The sequence below is a fragment of the Tachysurus vachellii genome, chromosome 3, assembly GCF_030014155.1.
Source record: "Tachysurus vachellii isolate PV-2020 chromosome 3, HZAU_Pvac_v1, whole genome shotgun sequence".
In the NCBI taxonomy this organism is placed as follows: Eukaryota; Metazoa; Chordata; class Actinopteri; order Siluriformes; family Bagridae; genus Tachysurus; species Tachysurus vachellii.
Window position 1 is genome coordinate 32490223 of NC_083462.1, and position 18182 is coordinate 32508404.

The 18182-nt window shown below is 43.7% G+C and overlaps 1 protein-coding gene across 6 annotated transcripts in view; it reads left to right on the top strand.

Moving 5' to 3' along the window:
• pde4dip (phosphodiesterase 4D interacting protein) overlaps positions 1 to 17755 on the top strand; it is a 78483-nt gene extending 60728 nt beyond the window's left edge. For 4 of the 6 annotated variants that reach the window (XM_060866848.1, XM_060866849.1, XM_060866843.1 and 1 more), the window contains 16 exons: positions 612 to 666; positions 5335 to 5567; positions 6150 to 6290; positions 6431 to 6604; positions 8080 to 8298; positions 8749 to 8880; positions 10042 to 10161; positions 10378 to 10567; positions 10665 to 10789; positions 10878 to 10964; positions 14228 to 14400; positions 14712 to 14846; positions 15008 to 15146; positions 15312 to 15358; positions 16518 to 16611; positions 16810 to 17755. In XM_060866848.1, the coding sequence (XP_060722831.1) occupies positions 612 to 666; positions 5335 to 5567; positions 6150 to 6290; positions 6431 to 6604; positions 8080 to 8298; positions 8749 to 8880; positions 10042 to 10161; positions 10378 to 10567; positions 10665 to 10789; positions 10878 to 10964; positions 14228 to 14400; positions 14712 to 14846; positions 15008 to 15146; positions 15312 to 15358; positions 16518 to 16611; positions 16810 to 16985 (2240 nt within the window). In that variant the 3' untranslated portion in view covers positions 16986 to 17755. The remainder of the gene's footprint in view (positions 1 to 611; positions 667 to 5334; positions 5568 to 6149; positions 6291 to 6430; positions 6605 to 8079; positions 8299 to 8748; positions 8881 to 10041; positions 10162 to 10377; positions 10568 to 10664; positions 10790 to 10877; positions 10965 to 14227; positions 14401 to 14711; positions 14847 to 15007; positions 15147 to 15311; positions 15359 to 16517; positions 16612 to 16809) is intronic. The other 2 variants (XM_060866845.1, XM_060866846.1) reach the window with 2 other exon arrangements.
• Positions 17756 to 18182: the final 427 nt, after the last annotated feature.

Here is an 18182-nt window from a genome sequence, read left to right on the forward strand (position 1 = left end):
AAATACACCACAGTGACACAGACACACACATACACAAACACCTACACACAGTGAGACACACACATACACAAACACACACACAGCAACACACATACACAAACACACACACACACAAACACACACAGTAACACACATGCACAAACACACACACACACACAGTTAGACACACATACACAAACACACCCAGTGACACACACATACACAAATACATACACACAGTTGGACACACATACACAAACCCACCACAGTGATACAGTAACACACATACATAAACACACACAGTAGCACACATACACAAACACACACAGTAGCACACATACACAAACACACACAGTAGCACACATACACAAACACACACAGTAACACACATACACAAACACACACTGTAACACACATACACAAACACACACTGTAACACACATACACAAACACACACTGTAACACACATACACAAACACACAATGACACACACATACACAAACACACACACATACTCAAACACACTCTCACACAGTGACACACACACAAACACACACCACAATGACACACACGTGCATAGCACATAACTGCAGACTGTTTTGTAGAATGAAGATCTTCCTTTTCTATCACAGGTGATTATTCTGAAGTAGCAGATGACAGCACAGGTCATGAATTGCTCGCGATCCGGTGAGTTCTACAACTACACACACCCTGAGAGCCACAAAAACAAATCAGAAGCCATTTAATCTAATCTTTATTGTGTCCGTACAGCATTAGGGCAGCTTCTAATTGCATTATTGCAGCCAGTTTAGCCTATTGTTTTTGAATCCCGGAGAAGGATGATGAGTTCTGCGGAATGAAACGGATTTGCTTTAAAGGTTAAAAGATCCTGCGCATGACTTATCCAGCGCAGTCTGTGATCAGCAGCCTGGTTATATGTCAGGAGATGATGCTTAGTGGAACGATGACGGAGCCTGAAGGCACACTGCATTGACTCGTCCGGTCAGACTGAAGCGCTTTTTCAATCCATCTTCACTGTACACACACACACACACACACACACACACACACACACAGAGTGTACAGGGCTGTGTACTGGATCAATAAGAGAAGATGAACTCATGTTAGTCAATAGGAATTTCAGCACAACAGCACTGCAGATTAAAGCTATCTTTTAAACTTCGTAGAGAAATTAGTCAATATTTAACCAGAAAAATCAGCCCTCAAATATTTAGTCAGCTGTTTCACAGAGAAAAGGGGGATAAAATTGGGCTTACACTCAGTACTCAGTATATTCCATTTAATCATCATTATCTGAGCCTTACGTTATCACTACGATACCATACTGTACGTTATCAGAAAACTACACTAAAACGTCTTCTGGTCTCCTTTCCACTGCTTGTTTTAGCCAAACTGTGAAGTTACCTTATTTGTCTTTGTCTGTCAGCGTGATTTGATTAATATGAATCTCCATACTGTCACCACCGGTGCGGCTCAGGGATCAGGGCTCAGGAGCGTAAGAATCGCCGGGCAGATGCCCTCAGTTTCACCATGAGTCTGTGTATGGCATGGACACATGGAGGCAGTGAGCTGTGTAGACTTGCTTATTTTTTGTGTGTGTGTGTGTGTGTGTTGGGGTGTGTGTGTTGAAAACAAGGCATCCTTGTGTGTCAGTGAGGGTGCGTGTAGTACAGATTGTGAAGGAGGCATACAGTAAACGAATGAAAGGGACGTGTGAGACGATCATGTCAACACTGTGCATTAATGATGCTCCTGCTAGAGTCCTGACCCAGATTGTTGAACTCCTCTTTATCAAAACATCACATTGTGTGTGTATGTGTGTATGTGTGTGTGTGTGTGTGTGTGTGTGTGTGTGTGTGTGTGTGTGTGTGTGTGTGGTTCTGCGTCATCATTCAGACTTGGGAATGTTGATATACTGGTGGCTGATGCGCTCATATGCGAGATTTGTGGTACACCAACAGATGAATATCTTCTTCTGAGGATATTCATGGAGAATCGTTGGCAAAAAGACTCCTCACCTTTTATCTATATCACTTTAGACATTTTTTTAGACGCGTCACGTTACTGGTTCTAGATGACGATCTGAGATTGGATGAGCAAAAGGTTATGCTTTAGGAAATTCGAGGCGTTAAATGCGATGGACAGTGAAATCTGTGTCATCACTGTATTTTAGCGCCAGTTCATTCATTTATGTGGAGTCTGTTATTTGCATTGGTTTGATGTCCTTTTTGTGTGTGTGTGTGTGTGTGTGTGTGTGTGTGTGTGTGTGGTGCTATTGTGTCTTTTTGTGTTTCCTCATGAGACCACGCTGTCAGACGTTTGCTGTTTCACTCGCGCTGCCGGGATTAGGACAGTCTGTTGACTTAAGCACTAATCAGGTTAGATTATTAAACCTCATGAGAGAGTGAAATAGGTCAGAGTCAGCTAAACTACTGAGAGAGAGAGAGAGAGAGAGAGAGAGAGAGAGAGAGAGAGAGAGAGAGAGAGAGAGAGAGAGAGAGAGAGAGCAAAGTAGAGAGCAACTGGATGGCAGGAGGAATGAATACAGACTATCAGGATTATTCTGGAGTGCGAGTGGATCTTGTCCTACTGCTTGGTTTTATTTTGTCTGGAAGAGCTTTCCGGGACTCCAGCGGTCACTGCTAAAGGGATAAACAAAGCTGAAATCATTTTATTTAGCAAACTAATCTGTAAGAACTTCATGAAAGCTTCTTGTTTTGGGATTCTTGAGCTTCGACTGTGTTTGCGTTTAAGCACAATTTTTACTCCTACTTTGACTAAAGATTTCTGCTTCTGTTCTGGAAGCCAACTGGCCTTTAGATACATGGACACAATGTGACCGAGAGTCTTCCTCTGTGGAGACTTGATAGCTAAAGGATCATCAATCAACTGAATCCTTAGTACTGGAAAAAAAAAAAAAAACAAGTATACGCTGTAGAATTGATTCTTCGTTTCTTGGCTACTCACGAAGCCTAAACATCATTGACCGCAATCTGGAAACATCGTCTAAGAACAAAAGAAAGGAAGGGAAGCTCATTCTTTGCTTGGCGTAAAGCTAATGAGCAGCTAATCAGCATCACGCGGCCCCACGCTACGCTTCCTGTTCTGCGTGTTCCGGCCGTGTGATGGTCGAGTCCGTGCAGCCCGGGACAGGAGACGATGGTCACATTGTATCTCAGACACAAGGACACGCAGGCAGACGCACGGGCCGAGGCGCCATGGCGCCGCTCTGGAGATCCATGCTGTCTAAAAGCAGCCCACTGTACCGCAACTCGCTCTTCTCTTTCTCTCTGTGGGAGAGCCGGGTGCAGGAGCGAGAGCTGGTGCTGCTCAGAGGGCAGGTGGAGAGAGAGAGGAGGGCGCTGCAGCTCCACATCCAGAAGTAAGGCAGAGCATTTCTGAACACAAAGTTCAGAGATAGGGACAGTGTGGGCTTTTTAGTGTGTGTGTGGACATTTGTTTGTGTGTGTGTGTGTGTGTGGGCATTTGTTTGTGTGTGTGCACATGCAGGAGTTAGTGTATTGTCAGTACCAGAATTATTGGCAGCCTTTATGAAAAAAAATTATGTATACCGTTATGTAACACATAATATAAAGTTTTTATAATATAAAGTTAAACTAGCTTAACTTTTCTTTCACAAAACGCTACTTTAAAGTATTGGCACCTCTCAGCTTAGGGGTCCAATCACTGGGGCATAGATACCTTATTGTTATTCTACTGTTTTTGTCCTCTTCTTCTTCTTCTTCTTCTTCTTCTTCTTCTTCAGCCCATCTGATAAAAAGTTGTGAATTTTGGCACACCGATTGTGGAGGGTCTACAGAACATTATGACCAAATTTGGGCCAAATGTTTCCAACGCTTTAGCACCACCATGAGGTCAAATTTGGGCCTAATTTGAAAGTGCGTTCTTCTAATCCAACAAATACCTTGCCGGTGCCACCTACTGCTCTACAGTAACAATAGCGTTCTAAAAAAATGCTTACATCCAGCTGCTTGTATTGAACCTTGTATTTTCTCCAGATCTTCAGACTTCAGAGAAGCACCAAACAACAACACTACAGGCCACAAGCTCTGTTGGCAACTGGAGTGTCTGTGGTCCAAACACACACCACATGAGTGAATCTACAAATCACTCTTCAGTCATGTTGCTTAAAGTTAAAGTCTTCTACATTATTATTATTGCTTATATTTTTATATAAATTTGGTGAAGTCATCCCAGGAAAGGGGGGGCACGGTGGCTTAGTGGTTAGCACGTTCGCCTCACACCTCCAGGGTCGGGGTTCGATTCCCGCCTCCACCTTGTGTGTGTGGAGTTTGCATGTTCTCCCCGTGCCTCGGGGGTTTCCTCCGGGTACTCCGGTTTCCTCCCCCGGTCCAAAGACATGCATGGTAGGTTGATTGGCATCTCTGGAAAAATTGTCCCTAGTGTGTGATTGCGTGAGTGAATGGGAGTGTGTGTGTGCCCTGCGATGGGTTGGCACTCCGTCCAGGGTGTATCCTGCCTTGATGCCCGATGACGCCTGGGATAGGCACAGGCTCCCCGTGGCCCGAGGAAGTTCGGATAAGCGGTAGAAGATGAATGAATGAATGAATGAATCCCAGGAAAGGAAAATAACACACATCCTCTTCCACATCCGTAACCTGACTGTGCTGGTCAACAGCCATCTGTCTCTCGTGTACTAAAAGCTGCACTGGATAAAAAGCGGATTTTAACGTCGCGTAATCATGTCCAGAGAAAACGGGTCATAGTCTGAGAGCAGGACAAATATCATATCCTTTATCATGTCAATAACGTGTTCTTTATAACTAATCAGAGACGTTTAAACAGAGAAAGCATTAGCGATGATTAAGCGTAGAGGATATCTGCCTGCCTTCAGTGCAGACTTCAACCAAACGGTTTAATCACAGTACAATAATTGTGAAAGACTCCAGTTCTGAATGAGCCAACGGTCCAGAATAATCCTGAAGGAAAGCAGACATTATTTTTAGTCATTTAGCTTCGTCACGTTTCGTTTCATTCAAAACAGCCACAGTTAAGTACTTTTGTTTCATTACCCGAGAGTTATTATCCGTGTCGAGATTAAGCACGATTTAACGGAAGGACGTAGGGGGAGGAAATCATTTTTAATTTATTAAATAGCTTTTGATGAGAGAAACAATGAATAAAAAAGTTTTTAATGCAGACAAAACCCTAATCTCCTTCACTGATGAGTTCTGGAAATGTAGTCTATAAATGGTTGTGCAAAGCTGTGTTGCAAAAAAGCGCTGACTCTTACAGATGAATTCATTTGTAATAATGGCTCTGACTTTGTACTTTCTGTGTTCTGCTCCGCAGGTTAAGTAAAGAGCTCCAGCAGAAAGATAAGCTCATTGAGTCACTGCGCTTTAAACTCCAGCAACAGCCCGGTGCAGCTTCATCCACCATCAGCCCCTCACTCTCCGGAGATACTGACCAGTTGGAGCGTGCGTCCTTCGTCATGGATGAACAGGGTTCCACTAATGAAGACCTGGACCTTTGCTCAGAGCTGGACACAGTCAGTGATTTTGGCCAAGAGGATGTAGCTGATGGTACTGTACGCCATTCAAACACACATTAAAACTGTGTGACACAAACACAATAGCGCTCATCCCGGGTCATCATCGTTCTAATCCCTGCTTATATTGTAATCCCGGGTAAAATGATGTGGTGTTAGATTTTTACTGGTCATTGCTTAGCAACAGAAACCCAGTCAGAAACTGAACAATGCTTCCGACTCGTATCACGTGATTTCTTTACATTTACATTTACGGCATTTGGCAGACGTCCTTATCCAGAACGACTTCCATTGTATCCCATTTTTATACAACTGAGCAATTGAGGGTCAAGTGCCCAGCTTTACTCAAGCACCCAGCAGTGAAATCCTGGTGGATCTGGGACTCGAACTCACAACCTTTCAATCAATAGTCCAACCCCTTGACCACTAAGCTACCAGTCACACAAACCCTGCGTGTTGTGTAAACAGTAGTTGCAGAGATAAGCCAAAATACCACCTCTTTGGGGTTGATTGCTGACAGCGTTTTGGTCCTAATGACCAGGAGAGTTCTGTACAGGATATTTGAATTCTGACATCTCTTCTCATTCTTATCTCACCCTCGTCTTCTTCTTTACAGACTCTCTGCCTCCTGCGCCGTCACACACGTATCCATCCAAGCCTCCATCCGTCGCTTCTTCACACGGCCACCAGTCCTCCGGCACCTGTCCCAGCATGCACTGCTCCCCTCCCAGGCTCATGGACGGACAAATACAAACAGGTAGGACACGAGAGAACAAACAAGAGGAAATCCAACTGAATTAAAAATTGCTGCCTGTTCTCTGGGAAAGAGTTTCATAGAGAGTTTCCTATGATAGAGCGGTTCGACCGATAAGTTCTTGGCCCCCTCCTTTTCCACAGAGCTCAGTTCTTCCCACTTACCCCAGAAACCCCAATGCCTCTCTGCTCAGATGGCTTTTCTACCATTTGACCCCCACATACATCACCTGAGACCCCGCTCTAGCACCACAGCGGGCTTCTCTCTGGCTGAGGTGCACCAGGAGCTGCAGAGGCTGCAGAGGCAGTTAGCGAACAGTGAGCATCTGTGTGTGTGTGTGTGTGTGTGTGTGTGTGTGTGTGTGTGTGTGAGACCAGCCTGCGCTTTTAAAGATTATGTCACTATTGTTTCACTGGAATGGTCTTTCTCGTCTACTCACACACTCGTGTCTGACATTCAAGCAGCTTCCCTTCCGAGAAATTAGCGATTCAAATAAATAATAAAGCTAATTATTTCTATCTCAGTTCTATGAATCGGTCTAACAAAGACAGCATGGCATGTTTGATGAGATCTTTGTTCAGATTTTGCATTGTGTATATAAATGAGGTCATGGGAGAAACTCACAATCTTCTCTTTTGTTCCATTCATTTATTTGAGAAATGAATTTTGGAAATAGGAAAAAGATTTTGTGTGTTAAGATTAGGGTTGCAAAATTCTGGGAATTTTCAAGGCTGGAAACTTTCCATGGGAATTAACGGGAATATGTGGAAAAAAATGCAGAGTTGCCTATAACAAGGAACTTAAATGTAGTTAAAAAAATAATTTTGTTTAAAACAACAAGATTTAATGCCATTTAATGCCAGTTGAATTTGTACCTTGCTTTCCTCGGTCAGTTGCACACAGCACACTGCTTACTGGAGGGCCATCGAGGCCAGAGACCTAATAAGTTTGAGAAACAAATGCTTCATTTTACATTTTGATTGGGACTTTTTTTTAGAAGGGGAGGGTGGGGGATGTCGTCATTTTACAGCAATCATAGGGAAATATGTTTAGTACAATTATTAAGTTTAGTATGTTTATTGCAAGCATAATAATGTTTATTATGCTTTTGTGTTACTCAATGAAAGAATCAGTTAAAGTTCTACTTACAATTAAATCAGTCAGGACGTCATTATTAAAATCTGTATTACTTTGCATGCATGTCTGCTTATGACCAAACAAAATGTTTATGTATGTTTGTATATGATATAGTTTATATACGTTTCCCTATATTTCCAAATAATTCCCATAAATTCCTGTAAATTCCCATAAAGTTTCCAATTTGGAATATTTCCAAAATTCCCCAGATTAAGTTCCAGTGGAAAGTTTCCGGAAATTTACTTTTTTTCTAACGGAAGATCCTTTTTGGATTTTTTTTCTTACGTCACACTTATAACCTTTTGTTACAAACGAGATAAAAAAACGTTCAAATCTTACAGCATTTAAATCTTTAATACAGCCATAATGTAGAAATTCGTTCATTTTACAAAGAATTAAACAAAAGTTTAGAGTTAATTGCAAAGAATAAATAAATGTTACTAATGTGGTTTGTTGGTTTGTTTATCTTAATGAAAATGATGCACAGTTTTTTTAATCTTTCTCACCCTTGACTAATGTAATTAAGGCACATTTTAAGAGCTACGATTTACACGTCTTGTCGAATAAAGAAAAGCTCCAGACACGTATGCGCTGGCGTTCTGTGGCACGGGTCTGTTAACCATCCACTGCTATCGAATTCTTTCTATTATTGCAGGTTTTAGCGGCGCTCAGATCAAACCCACGCCAGGTGTGTTCCAGCCGTCTGACCTCACTGACTTTCGCCTACCGTCCCAGCAAGCCTTTCAGCAGTCTCCTTTTACCAGCCTTCATCCTAGCCCCAATATCTCATATGGAGCTCCGCAAAAGAGAGACAGCTCTAATAATGATGTTTCCTCAAGCTCATCGGGTTATCGGTCCGGTGCACGTCACACAGGTACCGACACTCTCTGAAACCTGCATATGATAGAAAGCTATGATATACAGATTGTAGTGTGTATAGGGGGGGAACGGTGGCTTAGTGGTTAGCAAGTTCGATTCCCGCCTCCACCTTGTGTGTGTGGAGTTTGCATGTTCTCCCCGTGCCTCGGGGGTTTCCTCCGGGTACTCCGGTTTCCTCCACCAGTCCAAAGACATGCATGGTAGGTTGATTGGCATCTCTGGAAAATTGTCCGTAGTGTGTGAGTGAATGAGAGTGTGTGTGTGTGTGCCCTGCGATGGTTGGCACTCCGTCCAGGGTGTATCCTGCCTTGATGCCCGCTGACGCCTGAGATAGGCACAGGCTCCCCGTGACCCGAGGTAGTTCGGATAAAGCAGTAGAAAATGAGTGAGTGAGTGAGAGTAGTGTGTATAGATTTGCATTTTTAAAACATTTGCTGTGTCACAGAGACAGACTTGATGAAGGAGCACCTGAGGGAGATTCGCAGTCTCCATCAACGTCTTGAAGATTCCATCCAGACCAACGAACATCTGAGACAGCAACTGGCAGAAAGACTCGGCTCCAAGATACAAGACGGAGGTCTGACACCCAAAATCCCAACGCTGTCAGAAATGATCATCAGTGTGGATTTTATCACATACTGTATATATTCATCATATCTGTAATTGTGGTTTGTAACACTGATGAACCTGTATACATTATTAATTAACATTCGTGACATAGATATCACTTGTGATCACTGGATCTATAGAGAGCTTCTATATATATATATATATATATATTAACCTCATTGTTGAATTGTAGGGGGGCACGGTGGCTTAGTGGTTAGCACGTTCGCCTCACACCTCCAGGGTTGGGGGTTCGATTCCCGCCTCCGCCGTGTGTGTGTGGAGTTTGCATGTTCTCCCCGTGCCTCGGGGGTTTCCTCCGGGTACTCCGGTTTTCTCCCCCGGTCTAAAGACATGCATGGTAGGTTGATTGGCATCTCTGGAAAATTGTCCGTAGTGTGTGATTGTGTGAGTGAATGAGAGTGTGTGTGTGTGCCCTGTGATGGGTTGGCACTCCGTCCAGGGTGTATCCTGCCTTGATGCCCGATGACGCCTGAGATAGGCACAGGCTCCCCGTGACCCGAGGTAGTTCAGATAAGTGGTAGAAAGAGAGTGAGAGAGTGAGTGTTGAGGTGCATGTAGCTTCATGAGGAGACAATCACACGAGCGTCTCAGGAGGGAGATGTTCTTCGTCACGTCTGGCTTCATCATTAAAGATGCACATGAATGTCATTTACATCCTGAATTGATATATTTCATGAAAACTCTTCGTTCTTAAAATCCATTTCAAATACCATTTGGCTTTTATTAAATCAAACTGAACAATACAGATCTCAAGGACTGATTTTTATGTGGCGAGAATTATAAAAAAAAAAAAAAAAACTGGCATAATTTTATTATCTCTAAAACTTCCAGTAATCTATCCAGTAGAAATCCGAATATAGGTCGTGACCTATCTGAACGTACAGAGATCTCAACACCTACAATATTGCGTTACACTCCTAGAACACACTTTAAATAAATGACAAAAAAATATATCTGTATAAATATTTTCATGGTCTCTCCAGTCGCTCTCAAGCTCTCAACAGAGTTCCAGATAAATAGCTTTATTTCTAAAAATAGTTAATAGTTGATAAATAGTTTTTTTTCTTGAGCTTCACAGAATGAGATTCCTATGTTTATCACTTATTAGGTGCTCCTACAAACATCTACATCCAGGGACTCGACTCGGTCGGTCAGCTGTCTAATGAGGTACAAGTGCTTAAGGAGGAGAATCAGGCTCTTCAAAGTCAGCTCCAGCAGGCCAGCAGAGGTACAGCATATAACACCACAGGAGAGTTGACACATGGTCATGATTAAACATCTTCAATATTAACACCTCTACACCACATTCGTGTAGTCGTCTAGTCAGCCGACGGGCGGTTAGACTACATCGACGTGCCTAATAAATTGGACAGTGAACGTAATTCTACTTATTATTCTATCAGCACAAACGTCTGACAAGCAGTTGATTCTGTTCTTTCTGAAGATGGCATGAGACAGGCGGAGCAGATGCGGGATGCGGTTTTATCCGAGCACACCGGGCTGAAGCAGGCGGAGATGGAAGCGGAAAAGTGGGCGGGGCAATTCAGGCAGGCGCAAGCTCGGCTGCGAGAGCAGGCGCAAGCAGTTCTGCAGCTGAAGCAGGACAAACAGATGAGCCTGGAGAATGCTAACAGGTATGGCTTCTGCCTTTATACCGCAAGACTACCTTGTAGTGATCAAACGTGAAGACAAAACGCTGACATCTGATTGGGTGTGTGTTGGTGTGTTCAGGCTCCAGCATGAAGTTACTGTTCTCCAGCAGCAGCTGAGCGAAAGCAGACGACTCGTGCATACGCTTCAGTGTGAACTACAGATATACCAGAGGTTGCATGGCACCAGCCTAAATGACAGCGAAGGTAAAGCGTACAAATCCACTGTGCCCGTTACCTACAGTGTGGATCCTGATTGTTCTGTGACGCGTCCTTACATTCTCTACACCGCCAGAACCAGAAGTGCCGGAGCTCCTGTCTCACTTGCGCATGCCGGTTCCGGAGGTGCTTCGCTTCTCTGCTAGAAAACGCCTTTTTCATGGTGAGAATTACGATCACATATGACTGTGAAACCAAGTTGTAAAAACACAGCAATGTACAGAGGCTTCGCTGGTAGCCTTCAAAGCTTCATAGTTCACAGGTTGATCCTGAGCTCAGCTCATGGTCTGTATGCAGTTTGTCCATGTGGGGTTCCTCAGGTTCTCCAGGTTCCCTCCACCACTCAAAAAAATGCACACAGATGCACTAGCAATGTTAAATTGGCCCTAGGTGTGAACATGTGGTGTGTTTGTTGTGCCCTGAGACAGTGTGCAGTCCCATCCCAGTCTTTCCAGATCCGAGAGCATGCAGGAATAAATGTATGACCGAGAGGTGACAGGTGACAAAAAAAAATCCAAAATGCTGCTGAGATCCCGCTTAGACAAGACCACGTCACATGTTTGTACACGGTGATGTTTTAATTGTTACAGACTCGCCTCGCTCTCCTCCTGGAATACTCTTAAATCAAGCATCATCCGTCTCTGCTCAGCTTCATTCCTCTCTTACCGACTAGTGACTATTTAACTCTCTCCTTATAAAAGCTACAAAGTAAAAAGCAATAAACCTTAATAAGTTCTGGAGTTCAGCACTGTAGGCCTGTTAAATCCTGAATCATTCTAGATATTTGTCTGATGTTGTGATAATGTTGTTGATGTGAGAGCTTGGTTAAATGCTGGAAATCCCTCGGAAATTCCACAACATCATCTCTTCTCTGCTCAACCCCCCGGCTCCACCTTCTTCATCCTCCCTGACTGCAGAAGACTTTGCTTCTTTCTACCAGGAGAAGACTGAGGAAATCTGCCGGACCTTCACTTCAGCCCCGACTGCACTTACATCTCAGAGTATGGACTCCCCTACACCTTTGTTGTCACATTTCTCAACTGTAACAGCAGAAGAGATTCTAAAACGCATCCAGTCTTGCAATCCTACCACCTGCCCATTGGATCCACTCCCTTCCACTTTGCTCCAGACCATCTCGCAAGACCTTCTGCCCTTCATTACAACTATCACCAATAGATCCATAGCATCTGGTCAGGTACCAACTACCTTCAAGAGAGCAAGGGTTATTCCCATCCTGAAGAAACCTGCTCTGGATCCATCAGACATCAGTAACTACAGACCGGTATCACTTCTCTCGTTTCTTTCAAAAATTCTTGAACGCATTGTCTTTAATCAACTGTCTGTCTATCTCTCACAGAACAACCTCCAAGACCCCAACCAGTCTGGCTTTAAAGCAGCTCATTCCACAGAGACAACCCTTTTAGATGTCTCTGAGAAACTACATGCTGCTAGATCAGCCAATCTCTCATCCGTCCTTATCCTCCTTGACCTTTCAGCAGCGTTTGATACGGTCAACCATAAGACTCTCTTAGCCACCCTCAGGAGTCTTGGGATTTGCGGATCAGCTTGGGAATGGTTCGCTTCCTACCTGGAAGGACGCTCATATCAGGTAACATGGAGGGGAGTGACATCTGCTCCACGCAGACTCTCCACTGGCGTCCCACAAGGCTCAGTACTTGGTCGTCTTCTTTTCTCCCTGTATACTCACTCTCTTGGGGAAGTTATTTCCTCACATGGGTTCTCTTACCACTGCTATGCTGATGATACACAACTTATCTTCTCTTTCCCACCCGCAGATGCCACAGCTTCTGACCGGATCTCTGCATGTCTGGCAGAAATTTCATCATGGATGACTGCTCATCAGTTAAAGCTTAATCCTAGCAAAACTGAGCTGCTCTTCATCCCAGGTGATTCATCCCCAGGTCATGATCTTGCTATATCCTTGCACAACGATCTGATCTCCCCTTCAGCCACAGCTCGCAACCTTGGGGTAACCATGGACAATCAACTGTCCTTTTCCTCTCATGTTGCTAATGTGACTCGCTCATGTCGGTTTCTTCTCTTCAACATTAGAAGGATTCGACCATTTCTGTACACACAGGCTGCTCAGGTACTTGTTCAGTCTCTTGTCATTTCTAGACTGGATTACTGCAATGCACTGCTGGCAGGTGCCCGGCTTGTTTTCAACCTGCCAAAGTTCTCGCATACCACCCCGTTGCTGCGATCCCTCCACTGGCTTCCGGTAGCTGCACGCATCAGATTCAAAACACTGATGCTGGCCTACAAAGCCAAAAATGGACCAGCTCCCTCTTACCTCAAAGCCCTCATAACTCCTCGCACTGCACCCCGCACCCTCCGATCTACCAGCACTGCTCGACTGGTTCCACCATCTCTCAGGGTAAGAGGCAAGTATACTACAAGACTCTTCTCTGTTCTGGCACCAAGGTGGTGGAACGAACTTCCCCTAGAGGTCCGGACAGCTGAGTCACTGGCTATTTTCAAGCGGCGGTTGAAGACCTACTTATTCAGGGAACACTTCAACTAGCACTTCTTTCATTATCTTTTGCATTTAAAAAAAAAAAAAAAAAAACACACCTTTGACACTTTCATTGTAACTTTGAACAAATGTTTTAAACTCATGGTATCTTAAGTATGTAACTTAGTGAGCCAGCATTAATGTATTCAATGTTAGAGATTTAAGCACTTATGTACGTCGCTCTGGATAAGGGCGTCTGCCAAATGCTGTAAATGTAAATGTAAATGTTAAAGGTGCCCTTCTACACAAAACCGTTTTTACTTGTATTTTTTGATATGTGTTTGGTCCACATGTGTTTGTGTTGTGTCGTGAATGTGAAAACGAACTTTTACCTCCCCGGTCAGTTCTAGCCACTTAAAAGAAATAAGGGGAGAAATCAGGTCAGTTAGAAAAGCTGGTCAGTCTGACGTCAGAGTGACTGAGCTCATTACTATTCATGAGCTCTCCCACTTGAGACCGCGCCCCCAGAATTCGTGTAGCTCAGTGAGTTTCCTATACAGCAAGGATGGCTGAACGTCAACGGGCTTGTGAAGAAGCCGTTCTGCCGCAATTCAAGGTGATTGTAAACAAATTTCCTCTAGCCTAGGCTACTTATTGTGTGGGTGAATGAATAGTCATGCTCTCATATCCTAGCGGTTAGCCAATCGGAGCCAAGCAGCATGGCTCATTTGAATATTCATGAGAACTGGCACAAATCGAGCTGAGTCTTCCTGCAGGCTTTCTATACCACACTAGAATGGCTTGAAACAAGGTAACCAAGGCATTATTTCCACAAATAAATGTTACAGAGTCCATGGTGAACTTCAGACATTACCACAAAAGGAATGAAATACGTGTGGCAGGAAGTCTTTAAGGAAGTCATGAATAAATGTATTAAACCTCTGGCACAGGTTGTCGTGAGGGTGAAGTCTCGGCTGGCTCGTGCACCTGCAGGATGGGGTGTTATGTGGTGGGCCACTGGGACGACTTCAGCACCCTGCAGCAGCAGCTCATGGAGGGTAAAGTGCTGATCTGTAAGATGGAGGCAGCTCTGCAGTCCAGCGTGGAGATCAACCTGCATGAGGTGAGTCAGAATGCTGGATATTCAAAAGCAACTGGATTCAAACTGCATAGATTTAGATGTAGGGCAGCAGAGTGGCATTGCGTTGTGTAGCTTTGTCTTTGCATGTTCTCTTCATGTCTGCACTGGTTTCCTTCCATGTCCAAAACATATACTAATAGGAGGACTGGCTAAGATAAATGGCTGTGTGTGAGAAAGAGAAGCTTGAGGGTAGTTGGACTCTTGGCTCAGTCACATTATGTAGAGATAAATCAAGGACTTTTCCTTATACATCTGGTTGCATTTTCATGTTGTTTGTGTTTTTCTCCGTTCAGGGCCATGTAAACAACATAATGATCAGCACGAAGACCTTAAAGCAGATTCTGGAGGAGATGTGTTCTCTCCTCAGAATGTTCTGGAGGGATAACGCTCTCCCAAACGCTGAGACCACATCATCACAGCCTCAGAAGGTTAGTGCACAAGAAGTCAACAGACATCAGGGCTGAGAGACACCTCACACACCAGTGTCTTTCAGTTACAACACAAGATAATCTCATGATCCTTTGTGCTTCTGGAGAAAGGTCAAATGTGTGTGTTTTTATAAATTTACTTTGTGTGTGTGTGTGTGTAGGAGCAAACTTTGATGGAAGAAGTTGTCTCTCTGAAGCACAAGCTTGCTGAACAGGAAAAGACTCTAAGAGATACGTTGGAGTCCCTGAGAGACACAAACCGCACCAAAGACAGCATGGAGCAATTCATCTTCAGCCAACGTGAGCTATGAACACATGTCCTTCCTCTTTTCCTCTTTCTATGTGCACTGATGAGAAGGTTGTTTGTTGTTAATGTCACATGTACTGCAGTGTTTGAGTGTCTTCTAAGCTCCAGTTGTTTGTCATAAAGCTCTTTGGTGCTAGTCCCACTTTGTCTCTTCACAGTGTCCAGGACACGAGACGTGCTGAAAAAAGCTCGCACAAACCTTGAGGTGAGTCCACTCTGTTGCACCTTCACTGTAGCTGCCACACAAGCACAACCTCTCACATCACAAGCAGAAGGCTGTTACACACAAAGCCAAAAAGCTAAATAAAATGTTGCTAATATCCTTAACATACTGAGCCACTGAAGTCACTATTGCTCCAAGAGTAGAAAGGTCCCCTGCTGGTAACCCCATAGCCCATCTGGGTGTCCCCCTGGGGTGGATTCTAGACTCTCTGTGAAGCTTTGTAGTTTTGGATGGATGGATGGATGGATGAACAGTTTAATAAATGGATGGATAGATGGACAGTTTGATGGATGAATGGATGGATGGATGGATGGGTGGATGAATGGATGGACAGTTTGGACATGGATGGATGGTTGTATAGATGGCTGATTAGATGGATAAATGGTTTGATGGACTTGGATGGATAGTTTGATGGATGGATGGATAGATGGACTGATGGATGTACATGGATGGATAGTTTGATGGATGGTTTGATGGTTAGATGGAAATTTGTATGAATGGCTTAGTAGATGGATGGATAGTTTGATGGTTAGTTTGATGGTTAGATGGATGGTAACTCCTAACCCCTTATGGGTTGGATCCACAGGACTGTTTAGTGGTGGAAGGTGGAGGAGATTGGAACACAAATCTAAACACTGCTCATTTATTTGGACAAGAAAGTAGTGACTGAAGGGATTCTCCCTGCCCCAGAGTAAGAAGAGGTGAAATATAATTAGTGTCAGCTCATAATCATAAAAGATGTGCTTGAATGCACAACGTATGTCTAAGTGAAAGGTAATAATCTAAATTCTGCAGTCGTCTGTGTGTCTGTAATAAAAAAATAAAAGAAAAGCTTCAAAACCCCGTTGAGCTTCTGTCACAAGTCAGAAAATAATCTGTCTAAACAGAAGTGCGCCTGTCAGAATCAGTACCAGAATTCAGTGTGTTATTTAGTATCAGAATTCAGTGTTCAGTAAACAGGATGCTCTGAACTGTCAATGTGTTTAAATCCTCTGATGGAGCTTTTCATCATGATGAAATGAAGCAAAAGTCTTCCAAGCATCACTGTCTTTAATTTCACAGTTTTTCCATTTCTTTCTTTCTTTCTCTCTCTCTCTCTCTCTCTCTTTCTTTCTTTCTTTCTCTTTTTGAGTACTTCCAGAAGAATGAGCTCAGGATCAACTCTTTAGGCTGCTCCTCCTTTTCTCCTCACTCTCCCCAGTCTTTCTCCTTCACTCCTCCCTGGGCTACCAGAGGTACACCCTGGCCTTTGGAAGTGTGTGTGTGTGTGTGTGTGTGTGTGTGTCAGTGCACGTTCACATCGTTCCATTCAGTCTTAATAGAATTCAGGTGTTGTTTTTACACTCCAGTTGCTTTGTCCACAATGCTGATGAGTCTAACGATCACTACACTGCAATACTGTACTCTTCTAAACACGTATCTTCTGATTTTAGGTGAAGTCTCAGACGCAGGATACAGCTCTTCAACCGGACCGAGGACCGTGACCGCATCGGGTCATCACCCACACACGCGAGTCTCATGTGCAGCACAGCGCCCTCTACAGACGTTCTCAAGCAGTGCTCGATCAACCCACCGCGTCCTGAGCGAACCTCTGTGTTTAAAGCTTTAAAAACATCCCTAGTTTTTGGTGCTCGGGAATCATCAGCAGCAGGTTCTGTAGCTTTTGCTGTAGTTTAGATCTCAGGGTGTTTGATATACTGGTGCCTTTTCTTGAAGCGGTAACTGGTAGAACTGGTCTATGTTCTTATAAAATGCTGCTGCTACAGTATGTTGGCTTTGTGACATAGGATAAAAAATGGTTCATAGCTGTATTTGTTTACACTTTTGTTATATGTAAACAAATGATGCTATTAAGCGTCCAATGCCTTCAGACACAGCAGTGCTTCACGAACAGGTTTTCTTTTCTTTGTACGTGAACCAGATCTTCTTGATGTTTGCTGAGGAACAGTAATTATGCTCTGGGGCGAGGCTGAGAAAACACTGCGATTAGATCTGCTGTAGTCAAAGCTGCTAAAGTGTAATAGTGTCTGCCTAGGTTAAGATTTAGGTTTAAGACAAACAACAATACTATATTTTGTGTGTGTGTGTGTGTGTGTGTGTGTTTCGAATAACAGAATAACTAAAGAATAACAGTGATAACACCGACATGTTACAGTTTAACTATAAAAAAGAGGGATGATGCAAAGCTACACTGTTTCTGCTGCTGCTCACTTTTACACACTTTCACAAACTCTAAAAAGAGGAGAAATAAACTAAATAAGGAACTCTGCTGTTAGGTCACAAATTTAAATCTGTGCCACTGATGAGACGTGAACCTCCCGTTTAAAGGTGGGGTCCCCGAGGTTTGAGAAACGCTTCAGAAAATTGAGTCCGGACGACAAACAAAACAAAAATCAAAACAAACGTGTAGCCAATGAGCAGAAAGGGGCGTGTCTTGTCGATATGCGGCGATGAGAGTTTTCAGTGCGCATGTGTGACATTAGCAGGAAGCGCTATTACTACACAAATAACACCTCTTTTCTATCGTAGTAATGTAGAGAGGCAGCTACAACCGCGTTTTGCTAGTAACAGTGTTTAGCTCAGGAGTTATTGACTCGGGAAACTCCAATCTGTGAATATGTGACCAACTTCCTGCTCCTTCAGTTCTCTCCAGCGCTGGAAAGCTGATCCTATATTAACACGTCCTACTTCTTACCTTATCGTAAGTCTTTCTTCGCTTTCTTTCTGTTTTTATCCTCCATGTCAATGTTAAAACCGCTTTCTGCTAATGTCACACATGCGCACTGAACACTGTCTCCGCCCATAT